This window comes from Echinops telfairi, unplaced genomic scaffold (assembly GCF_000313985.2).
Source record: "Echinops telfairi isolate 266 unplaced genomic scaffold, ASM31398v2 ScPeMD7_4225;HRSCAF=4972, whole genome shotgun sequence".
NCBI classification, from domain to species: Eukaryota; Metazoa; Chordata; class Mammalia; order Afrosoricida; family Tenrecidae; genus Echinops; species Echinops telfairi.
In genome coordinates this window covers 18,323,271-18,335,823 of record NW_022108124.1, presented here as the reverse complement: position 1 = coordinate 18,335,823, position 12,553 = coordinate 18,323,271, and the positions used below count along the sequence as shown (strand labels likewise).

Genomic DNA, 12,553 nt, shown 5'->3' with positions numbered 1-12,553 from the left:
GGTCAGGCTTTAATATTTGGAGACTCTGGCAAACTGCCAATCACCTTACCCTACTCCACTTCCACATGGCTGCAGGGACAGGGAGGTGTCGTAGGCCAATTCCTTAGTGAAATCTAGTTTCCCTGTCCATAGGGATTAGATCAAGGAGTGCTCTCTGGATTCAAACAGGCCATCAGTGTCCCTCAATGACAGCTGACACATAGATGCTATTAGAAAAGAGCTCTCCTCCATTATATAACAAAGCAATTGCTAAATAAGTCAACTTGCATGATATACCCACTCCTCACTATCAACATGATCAGGACATCATGTGAAGATCAGTGACAAGGAGGGTGAGCATCTCAGTACCCAACATCAAGGATGACTACATCATTACCTGACTGCCAAAGCACTGAGAGCACGATCCAACCAAGCTGCCACTTAGCCTGCACCGTCACAGTCATCGCGCCTCTTGCACCCACATTGACGTATGTTACCTCCAGACACACATTAATGCACGAAATGTTCGATGGCTCCTACAGGACAGAGTACTAGTGACTAAGCACAGCTACTGTCTGCTTGTTTTTCTGATATCACTTCTTTTTTTTTTTTTTTTAAATTTATTGGGGCTCACGAAATTCATAACTATACATAGACACCTGTGTTGCGCACTTCTATTCATTTGTTCTGCTTTTTTTTTTTTTTTTCTGATATCACTTCTTAAGAGCACGTTGTTGCCCATGAATCTAGCATGGCTGGTCTACTTGTAGTCATCCAAACAAGTCATGATTTCGCTCTGTTCTCTGCCCGACTGCACTTACTCTTCCCAACTCCCTACAGACCCTCTACCTGTATCTTTAAAGCTCAAAACTCACCCCTCTGGGAACTGCTCCCAGGCTTACAGAAACAACAGAATTATAAAGGAAGAAATCTACAAACAATTGTGTGACAATGAATTAAACAACTGAGACAAAATGGGCAAATTCCTAGGAAGATATAACTACCCTCTAAAAAAACCCCAAACACTAAAAAAAACCCTCACTACCATTGAGTTGATGCTGACTCCCAGAGACCCTATAGAACAGGGTAGAACTGTCCCTGTGAGTTTCCAAGGCACTAACTCTTTACAGGAGTAGAAAGGCACATCTTTTTCTGAGGAACAGCTAGTGGCTTTGAACTGCTGACCTTATAGTAAGCAGTCAAACATGTAACCACTAACCTCTAAAAATCAGTAGTATATCTGAATCGACCTATAACAAGTAGAGCTTGAGGTGTAGTGCTAAAGCAAAACAAAACAAGATGAAACCTATCCATACAGAAAAGTCGATGGGCAATTACTTCACTGGTGAATTCTACCAAACATTTAAAGAATGAATACCAGTTATTTACAAATTCTTCCCAAAATAAGCAGTGGCACGTATCTCAAAAAATAAATTCTATGCAGTCATTATTAAAATACAGCAACAACACTAAAAAATAAAACTACAGTCCAGTAAGTCTATGAATAGGTATAAAAATTCTCAATAAAATATTATCAAGGCAGATCCAGCAACATATATAAATGATCATGCAACATTAACCAACATTAACCTGATATATATATCAGGAATGGAACATTTATCACCCAAAACAATCTAACACCCATGAATAGAATGCACCATATCAATAGAGAAAAACACATGACTATCTCAATAGACACAGAGCAAGCAGCCCACAACACCCAACATTCATGGCAAAAACATTAAAAAATTAGAAGATATGGAAATTCCTCAACCTGATCATGGACACCTACAGAAAATTAGTTGTTGACATCACACTTAACGGTAAACCACTGCATGCATTCCCTCTCGGAGGACCAACCAGGAAAGGCCATCTCTCTCCCAGCTCTATTCAGTGGTGCTGTAGTCAATCCCAAGTCATAACCACCCTATGCGGTAAGGTAAGCGGCCACAAAGGGTTTCCTGCGATGTTTGTTCCCATGGACACCCTGGAGGGCTCAAGGCCCAGGCTGCTGGTGAGTAATCAAGTGCTGAACCGCCTCGCTTCCTCAAGAGGGTTTCAGCCAGCGCACCCAGGCAGGAGCAATGGACTGAACGCATCTAGACTGGAGAGAAAAGTGATCCATGTTTGCTCATAAAATGATCTTGATTATAGCAAAGACTAGTGGAGCCACTAAAAAAATTGCAGAAGTAACAAAGTTTAACAAGATGTAGGATATAAGATAAAGGTACAAAACTCAGTGGCATTTCTTTGCACTTCCTTAGCTGATACCAGCAGTTTGTGATCAAAGGCACCAAAGAAACTTCATCCTAAGATGTCCTCTGAACCGGGGACAGAAGGCACACCTGGAGGTCACCTTTCAGCCAAATTATAGACTGGCAATAAAAATAAGCAATATCAATGACATGACACCAAATGTTCAACATTTACCCAAAAGTAGAGATGAGAAGCAAGGAGGAGCAGGGAGGTCAACCAAAGGAGACAGAACAAATAGAGCGGGCCCTGAGAATGCAGACACATCGAAACAACGGTCAGCAAAGTCCCGGGGCAAGCTGCACAAATCCTGTTACACGGGACCCGAATTTGCTCTGTAAACTCCTATCTAAAACACAGTCAGCTATAAAATATAGCAATTTTAAAATAAACCCTGAACGGCAAACAAAACAATTAAAAACTAATGCTGACAGTTAAAAAATGGGAAAAATACATGTAAAGTTTGACAAAGGATTAGATAAAAGAAATTAAGTTCCATGCTCGAGAACTGCAGAAATTTTATAAATGGAAGAAAAATGACCAATAAACATGTAAAAAGATTTCAACCGGGCTAATAATCAAATTAACGAAAACACACACACACACACACACACACACACACACACGGGATTACTCAATACCCTTTATGAGTGTAAACACTCCATCGCAGTGGCTGGGGGATTTGAACTGCTGGCCTAGCTAATTGCTTCACCAATGAGGGGGGAGCAGAAAGAGCATGATAGTGCTCTACAGGTAAAGGGGGAAGAGGAGAGTGAGCACCGTGCAGAGTTGTTGGCATTAGGAGCCCTAGGACCATTCCAATGCTTAGCCCTAGTAACTCTACTTCTAAAGAATAAACCTCAGCACCGAGATGCTTACCATCACAATAAGGAAATCACTGACTGCATTACGGTACAAATTACACAGCAACATACAGACATGACTGGCGGTGTCTATTAACACAAGGGGGCACACAGGAGCCCGTGGAGGCTGAGTCCGTTCCATGCTCTGGCCTGCTGACTGAAGGCCCGCAGATGGAACCCAGGGTCCTCAGCGGGAGGAAGGGGAGACTGTCTTCTCCTGGAACGATTGACAGCCTCTACAGGAATGGGGTGTTTTGAGGGAAGGAGAAAATAAGGGAAAGTAGGCTACACACACACACACACACACACACACACACACACACACACAGCAAACACATAAAAAAGTTTGACTCAAAATGTCAAATGTTGATAGTAGCTGTTGGAAAAAGTAGCACTGAGAAAACGGTTTTCTTCTAATTTTCTTTCTTTCCCAACATAAATACATATCACCATGATAGTCTGAAAACCAATAAGCAAAGATCAATAAGACAAAGACTAGTGCTATGGGAAAAGGGGTGCTTACCTAGTGAGGTCACATTTCCATAATTCTCCAGCATCACATCCCAGTACAAGGCCCTCTGAATTGGGCCCAGACAGGCCCATTCCTCGGAAGTGAAGCAGACAGAGACCTCTTCAAACATCACCAATTCCTGAAACAACAGGTGTGTGGGAGTTACCCCGGCTCAGGAGCTCCCCGACTGAAAGGCTCCTTTTGCTTATGGGAAGGACACTTTGTGTAGCCAAGAAGTGGGTAAGGGATATCAAGCAGAAGTCAGGAGTCCTCCAGGGGACTAATTTCTAAAATCTGTAACAGCTTCTATATGTGGAATAAGATATGTATTATTCTGGCAAGCCTGTGACAATCATTCTGTTGCATTTGGTTTTTGTCTGCTCACATTAGAGCACATCTCAGAGATGCTATGGGGGGCGCGGATTACCCTCTTGAGGTTGCAATACAAGTTTTTCTATTTTTCAGTAAATGAAACCCAGGATTAATGAACCCATAGGGATAGCAAGTAGAACAAAGGGTGGGGGGAGGAGGGGGAGCGGGGGTTGTGATAAAAGGGAGATGATGTCAGGGTACCCAGGGAGAAATGGGATGTTTGGAAACCAATTATGAAAGCAATGGCACAATGCCTGTTTGATGAGATTGAATAATACAATGACATGTCATTTGGGTTAATTCCCAAATAATAATAAATTGAAAGAAAAAACAAACAAACAAACATAAATCCAGGTATAAGTTTGGGGCACACACTAAATCCCAGCTCCAACTAAAGAGCAATTAGTTCTTACATGATGTTCCTGCTCAGTACTCGCCTCCAGGAAGGGAACACAGAGGAGACAGGTGCTACAGGAAAATACAGCCGAGAAATTAGGTGGTGCCTGGCTATCAGATAAAAGAGTGTCCGGAGTCTTAAAGGCTTGTCTCCAAACAAACAGCCATCGAAGCGAGATGTCAACTAAGTCCACATGGAAAAGCACACCATCATCAGTCACCGAAGGCTGTGAAGCATACAATCCGAAGTCGAAGGGAGGGATGAGTATCAGACTACAGTCTGGGAAACTGCTTTGCATTGGAGAGCTGAGTGCAGAAGGTCAAAGGCATAAGACTGACTTGAATAGTTACAACTTGCCAGCAGTTTCCCCCAAGGATGTGTGCTGGGTCTGACCTGGTTTCCAAATCCTATGTATTTGGGGGTTGTATTGTTATATTTGGCTTTTGATTGTACATATTAGGGAGTATATCAGGAGTGTTATGTCATTGGGGATCACCCTCTTGAAGTAGCAGTATATGTTTTTTCGGTTTTGGGTGTATGAAAACTAGGACCGATAAACCTATAGAGTCAGCAAGTGGAATAGGGGGGAGGGGGCACAGAGGTAGGGGCAGGGTGAACCTGTGATGGAGTCAAGGGATCCACACAGTAAAAGAATGTTTGGGAACTGATTGTGGAAGCAAATGCACAATTCTCCTGGATGGGATTGAACTATGGAATGATTTAATATGTGTCCTAATCCCAATCAATTTTTAAAAAAGAAAGAAAAAGAAAGCTTAAGCCCTCAACAAGATGATGATGAAAAATCCACTTAAGAAATGGGCCGAGGGCACAGGGGCAGTTCATCAGAGGAGAAACTCGGGCCGCCGACAGAATACGATGAAGGATGCGGAATCATTAGCGATCAAAGCAATGAGGAGATCCCACCGCACCCAGACTGATAGCAGCGCTCAAAAGAGCAAGAGCAGCACCGGCTGGAGAAGGTGCAGTGGGACTGGACCCCTCCCACGCTGCTGGTGGGACTGCAGGGCAGCACAGCAAAGCAGTCTGGCGCCTCTACGAACACTGGGATGGAAATGGCCTTGGATCCAGCAACGGAGTTACTTGGCACATACCCGACAGAAATAAAGCACACAGGACACACAGATAGATGTACACGCATGGTCACTGCAGTACTGTTCACAACGACAAGAAGATAGAAACAACATAAATGCCAATCGGTGGAAGAATGGGTAAACAAACTTTGGTATATAAAGCAAAAAACCAAACTCACTGCCATCAAGTGATGACGACTCACAGCAACCCTATACGACAGGTAGGACTGCCCCCTATGGGTTTCCAAAACTGTAACTCTCTCTGTTTTTTAATTAGTTTGTTTATTTTTAAGTTCTACCAACATAAAATTCACATATGCATTTCAATAGTTCCATCACATTCATATGAGTCGTGTAATCACCACAATAAATTCCAATACATTTCTTCCTTATTGCATTTGTGAGCTCCCTGTTTCCTGGCAGCCTCCCCTGTCTTATCGGTTTGGATCTAATAATCCAGTTGTAAGACTGGAACTCTTAAGGGGAGTACAAAGTCCCATCTTTTTCCTACAGGGCAGCTGGTGGTTTCAAACTGCTGACCCTGCAGTTAGCGGCCCAATAGTACACATCATCAAAGAATAATGATGAAACGCTGAAATACCTCATGATGTGGGTGGATTTGGAGGACATTATGCCAAGTGAAGTTAGTCACAAGGAAACTCAGACCCTGGTGGCTAGCAGGGGTGGGAGAGGCAGGAGAGGAGAGCAAGCATGGCTTAGGGAACAGACAGGCACCCGGGGTGAGGGGAAGAGAGTACACTGCAAGACAGAGATAGGGGAAGCAGGCGGGAGGCCTGGGGTGACAAAGCCAGCGATGTAGAGGTCTGAGAAGTTAAGCTGCTGAATGTAAGAACGATGATCGGATATGTAAACACCCCACCAAATTCACAAGAAAAGGTTTGAACAAGGAAATAAAACTAAGAAATGAGTCCCCACGTAAAGTCTGTCACCCAGCAGCACACACCTTGTGTATGAGCTGGCACCGCCGGGACTCTGAAGCACCCGATGCAAGAGAACACGGAACCACTGAGAAGTCTAGACAGGGCCTCAGAGACGACAAGCAATACACAAACCCACTGCCAGGGTCAACGCCGACTCAGCGAGCCCTCGGGCCGGGTACAACTGCCCGTGGGAGTAGAAAGCTTCATCTTTCTCCCGAGGAGTGGCTGGTGGTTCCAAGTGCTGACCTTGCCGTCAGCAGCACAGCTCGTAACCACTCTGCCCCCAGGGCTCCGTCAGGAAGAGACGAGGACCAGACCTTACCTGGGGCTGGGCTGTGAGAAGCATGAGGGCCATTAACTGATTTCTTGGGTTCTCTTCCTGGGAACGGGCAGACACCTCGGCGGCCAGAGGTTCTGAGGAAGAAGAACAGCTGCATGTCAGGTGACTCCTGCCCTGTTCACCGCCACACGCCCCTTAGCTCCTACACGCAAGTCACATATTTACGGCTTTAAAATGACCCACCAACATTGTCCGAGGGACCCTGAGTTCAGGGCCGGAACAACTCAATGAGTAGCAAGAACAAGGGATAGAGGGGCAGAGAGACCCAGAAAAGGGCCAGGGAGAGCAAGAAGAGGTGAAGCAGCAGAAAGAGCGTGGCGCTGTGAGACTTCCCATCCAGAGCAGGAGTGGAAGTAGCAACCTGGGAGCAGGGGTGTGTGCCAGACAGAGGGCAGTCCTAAGAAAGTCCAAAGCCAGGGCCACTGAGTAAGTACCATGTTGAAGATCCTGGGGGTTAAACACCACTGGGTCAGTCAGAGGACTCGGGCACGCTCCCCCTGATCGGTGACAACCAGCCAGTGCAGAAGGAAGTGGTGTTCCTGAAGAGCTCCTCCCCTCCTGCAGAGGGTCCTGGACCTGCGTACGGACCGGAACCTGGACACAAGACAAAATAAATTGGCTCTTCTGGTACCTCCAGAAAACGGACTCACCTAACCACCTCGGACCTCCTTCTACCTGAGATCAGAGATACCCACCTCCAGTAGGGGGCATCACAACAGCAGTAAACCTTTGCCATGAGAACAATGGAGCTGCCATTATGCCCTGTGGCACTCGTGACCTTTCCAGAGGACAGTGGACAGAACAGTGGGGACAGAGCCAGACCTGGGGGTGGGTTAAGGAGGGAATGGGAAGTAACGAGCAGTAATTAAGAGCATGGATTTTAGAGTCAGACCTGGGTTCAATCCCAACTCTGCCATCGATTTTCCCCATTACGGAGCCCATCCTGCCCCAGTAAAACCCACACTGGACAGGGAGTTTACACACTTTGCTTTGCTGCACGTTACCCGTCTGACCAACCTGAAGTAACTCATCCACCTTTTCCTGACGGTTTTCTAACCTCAAGGGAGGAAGAGGTTGGTTTAGTGATCCTTAATTAAATTCACAGCTTTAAAACACTTCATTCTTACGATTAAAGCAGGCAAATACGCCCATCCTTGGTACCACTCCCAAGTTTAAGTTCTAGGTCAAATTTCATCTATAGATGGGTTTCTAATGAGCTACAAATTGGCAGAGAGGGATCTTACTCAAATACCAGAGGCTATCTTAAGATTCCCACTTAGTGGTCAAGGATATGAATTTGTTTCAGATTCAAATATTTCACCCCAGTCCCCTGGCTCCCAGGGTCTCCAGCAAGGGCACCCAGCCACAAGGTGAGGTCTTAGCAGATCTGGGCTGACATCATCATTCCAAATGGACTTACACAAGCAATACAAAAGCTTCTATTTAGGGAACACTATAAACACTGTGCTCTTCCCGTTTCGGGACCAGCCTCTGCAGTAGAGAGCATCACTGTGTGTGTGTGTGGCAGGGGGGGGGTGGGGGGATGGACAAAGCTGAGGCCATGTCTTTTTGTTGATTTTGAGTTGGGTCCAAAGACTCTCATCATAAATCTATTGCTCTATAGATACTCTAAAGAGTCCCAAAGGCTCATGGGCCAACTTTAATTAGCATTGGGCTTGCTATTGTGGTATTGTTTTTTTTTTAAATCCACAAGATCACCCTCCAGCCCACCCTGTTGTCTCCTTGCCTCTGTCCCAGGCGGACCCCCACCCCCTCAGCAGTTTCTTACTTTTAGTGCTGGTCCATCAAGGTCCCTCTGCAGCTCCTCTACAAGGGCCACGGCCTCCTCCCCACTGCCGGGCCGATGCAGCTGCACCCAGGTGCGGAGCTCCCCAGGCAGGATGCTCAGGAACTGCTCCAGCACCAGCAGCTCCAGGATCTGGGCCTTGGTACGTGCTTCTGGCCTCAGCCATCGGCGGCAGAGCTCCCGGAGTCGGCTCAGAGCCTCCTGGGGCCCGGACGTCTCGTGGTAACGGAGCTGTCTAAAGTGCAAGTGGGAGGTCTCCCACACAGAGGCGCTGCTCCCTGGGAGGCCGGTGCCCCACTTCCAGACATCATCCTTCCCTTTCACAAGACTCTCTTGTCTCAGAGCACTGTGGGTCCAGTTCTCTCTTGTCATTGTTGTCATTCGAGAAAAGTCTCCTTCCTCTCTGGGCCAACCTCACTCCTTGACTTCTTCTTCACAGTATGGGCAGCAGCATCTACAAGATCTCAAGAAATCATTGTTAAAATTAGCCCAGAGAAATAGTCAAGCTCTCTAAGACCTCATTCAACTCTCAGTCATCAGCATGAGGTGAGCAAGTTCAACTGACTACCCTGCTGTTTTTGCTGTTAGCGGAGCAATGAATAACCACTAGACTACCAGGGCTCCCACTACACTGCTGTTTTTAAGTACTACACGTGATCATACTTCAAGCAGCCCCCTGTTGTTAGGCATCTGGATGACTCCTCGTTGTCCCACTATTATAAGTGAGGCCAGAGTGACTCCCCTTGCTAGCGTGTCGGTTATATCACCGCTGATTTCTTTGGTATAAACTCCAAGAAGAAAAATAGTTTGGCTGATGGGCATAGCTATTTTTAAACGTTGCTGATTATAAAAGTTCTGTTCCCAACAGCCACAGATGACAACACCCTCAAGTTGACATCAGACCCGGGCCCTTTCTAAGCTTGCTTATAACCTAGCAGAAAAATAAACACCATTTAAATAGAATGCTGAAGAGGAGAACAAGCAAGCACAGAATGGATGAGGAAAAAGGTGATTCTGGATGGACTGGGCTTTAAAAGAAAAATAAAAGGGTTACTGGAGTGTCAGGAACACTGCTCCAGGAAGAAAAGGGATTTTGAAAGCAAAGGAGGACAGGAATGTGCTTTGCAAGCAAGGAACTCTGATAGTAGCAGCTTTCCGATCAGAGGATATGGTAAACTTGATCCTGGTGGCTCAAACCTGGTGTAATATGATACTTGGTCAGTTGACCTCCCCCTTGACTCAACCTGAATTTGCTCTAGGCTCAAGTATTTCTTGCTTATTCCATGGCAGAAATTTTGTCTCTGGCTTTTAAAATATTGATGGTGGTCTTTTCTTTCTTTCTTTTTATTTTTATCTTTACATTGTTGTTATTTTCTTCATGCAGTTTTTTTTGTTGTTGTTGCAGTTTTGTTTTTTATTGTTTCTGTTGGGATCCCCAGTTTATGAAGCACAGGAGGAGTGGCTGCACAGAGACAATAGCAGACGCGTGGTTTAGGAGGGACGTTGGGGCAGGTGGGTCGGCCAGGGTGACGGGATTTCAGCAGGAAACAATGAATGGGGAAGGCAGGAGGGAGCATTAGAACTGACTGTCATGATGTGCATACAACTTTTAAAAAGGCAATTTAATTATGGAAGTTATGATATTTGAATACTCTATGAAGAAAACTCACAAAAAAAGAAAAAGAAACGAAACATGACAAATGGTGGCCATAGGTGAAGGAGGAAGATTTGCTGCTGAGGGGGCATTCAGTTTATGTTAATGATGGTGGAATAATTTGGAAAAGGATATCAGTAATGGTTGTACAAAACAGAGTATAATCAATGGCAATGAATTATACGTGTAGAGGTTGTTGAATTGGAGAATGTCTTGTGTATATTTTTCCACAATTAGAAAAAAGTAATTACATGGATCACGAGTACAAGAAAGAATATATTCTAGCATTGAAGCTGATGACAATTAATTGTACAACTCTTCTTGATATGACTGAATAATTGAATGATATGACATGTGGATGAAGGGCCAATGAAACAGAGAAGAAGAGTTGTGTTTTGCACACAGAGGAAGGAAGGAAACATTAGAGGCAAGGCTCCATCTAAAAACCCAAACCCACAACCATCGATCGATTGATTCTGATTCAGAGTGAACCTCTGGGGTCAGTGTGTGGAGAGGGCAAAAGAATCAGAGCAGGGAGAGCAATCTTCTCCTCTAAGCAAGGAGCAATCGTTATTATTATTTTTAATTTGAATGTTTTATTAAAAATAAAATATTTTAAATTGTAGTGTTTCATTCAATAATTTGAACATGTTTATATTAAAAATATTTGTCATAAATTCAAGCTTAATGGGGTATATTTCATTTTATCAGACAACCTTAGCTCCAACTTTATAACTAGACCCTTGACAGATGCCAGAGAGAAAGATCTTAAAAGTGTTTTTGTTTGTTTGGTTGGTTTTCTTTTTTTTTTTAATTAAACAATCATTTTATTAAGGGCTCATACAACTCATCACAATCCATACATACATCATTTGTGAAGGAGCAATTATTTAAAGAGTTTTCACTTTCCATTTTCCCTTGTTTTCTGTTTGTTGGGGTTTTTTTAACCGGTAATCAATTGACTTGGTTCAAAATCCAAAATTATAATACAGGTTGTGTTGTTTCCCACTCCTTATTAGTTTCTTATGCATGTTCAGCTCTGAACATTGTAGACAATATGTACATATGTTAGTTTACAGTTCACTTTTCCCACAAAAGGTAGAAGACCATGAATAATGTGTGGCACCTTTCTCAATACACCTTAGAGATCTTTCATGCCAGTACTTAAAAGGAATGGCCTCTCCTACCTTCTTATGGCTACAGGGCATTGCTGTATAGCTGTGCCATCAGAGATTAACAGATGCACCGCTGTACTGATAGAGAAGGGGCCCTGGAGGTAAACGGGGTTATGAATTGGGCTGCTAAGCTCAAGGTGCCTCAAGGTGAGGCTTTCTTCACGAGATCCAGCCTCATCAACCCCCAGAGGCAGTTGGACACTATCCTATGCGGCTGTGAGGGAAGTTAGACTCAGTCACAGCAAATGCTGAAGCGGGAGGTCCCTGGATAGTGCATGGGTTTGCAGTCAGCTACTGACCCAGAGATTGGCATTTCAAACCCACCCACTGGTGCCACGGAAGAAAGGCCTGGGAACCTGCCTTCATAAAGACCCCCCAAAGCCCGCTGCCATCAAATCAAGCTTCGCTGTCACAAGCAGTGCGTGACTGATGGCTAACCTACAGAGAGGGCTGGCAAACAACTGCACAGTCAAGAAAACCTAACAAAGATGGTCTGTTGTGGAAACACACGCGCACACACACACACACAGCTGCCCCGAGTGGGTGTCACCCCAACTGGCAACAGGTTTGGTTGTGGTGCAGAACGAGGAGTGCCTGGGGGGCGAATGGTGTACACATGGGTTGGCTGCTGAGCGTGTCCTGACTATTCTGATCGTTAAGGTTTCCAATCAATGAGGCTGGGCCAGGATTCCCAGGGGTTTGGCACGCTGGAGAGCCCCGCCCAGGGCAGTGCTCTACTTCTGAAAATTACTGCAAACCCTACTGGGCACAGTTCGACTCTAACCCGCTCGGGGTGGCTTTGGCACAGTCATCGTGAAGGCTCTCAAACGTTTTCCAAATGCTAGTCCGTAATACAGCGTTCACCTGGCAAGCTGTCCAACGGGAAAAGTAGCAAGTAGTCACAGCTGCTGACCGGATGGCAATGACCTTGGTGTGTGCACGCTCGCAAAACAAACAAAACCTGACCTTTATTCTGAGTGTACGGTCTTCCTACTGGTCTTGGGTGGTCAACTCTTCTGTGATGTTATCAGTTGCCTGGGTGGTCTACGTTTTGTTTTCAAATACCAGTAGCTTGCTAATATCAAAGATGGCAACTGGTCCCTCCTTTAAAAAATCAAAAAACCGTCTGGAGTTGCTACTCTGGCGATGTCTCTCTGGAGCCGTTACTAG

The 12,553-nt window shown here is 45.1% G+C and overlaps 1 protein-coding gene across 1 annotated transcript in view; it reads right to left on the bottom strand.

Moving 5' to 3' along the window:
* The window catches only part of ZNF197 (zinc finger protein 197), a 14,911-nt gene extending 5,150 nt beyond the window's left edge, over window positions 1–9,761 (bottom strand). Inside the window, exons 1-4 of the mRNA XM_004708651.3 lie at window positions 8,537–9,761; window positions 7,182–7,341; window positions 6,730–6,821; window positions 3,619–3,745 (exon numbers count right to left, since the gene is read on the bottom strand). Coding sequence (XP_004708708.3) covers window positions 3,619–3,745; window positions 6,730–6,821; window positions 7,182–7,341; window positions 8,537–8,935 — 778 coding nt within the window. The 5' untranslated portion in view covers window positions 8,936–9,761. The remainder of the gene's footprint in view (window positions 1–3,618; window positions 3,746–6,729; window positions 6,822–7,181; window positions 7,342–8,536) is intronic.
* Window positions 9,762–12,553: the final 2,792 nt, after the last annotated feature.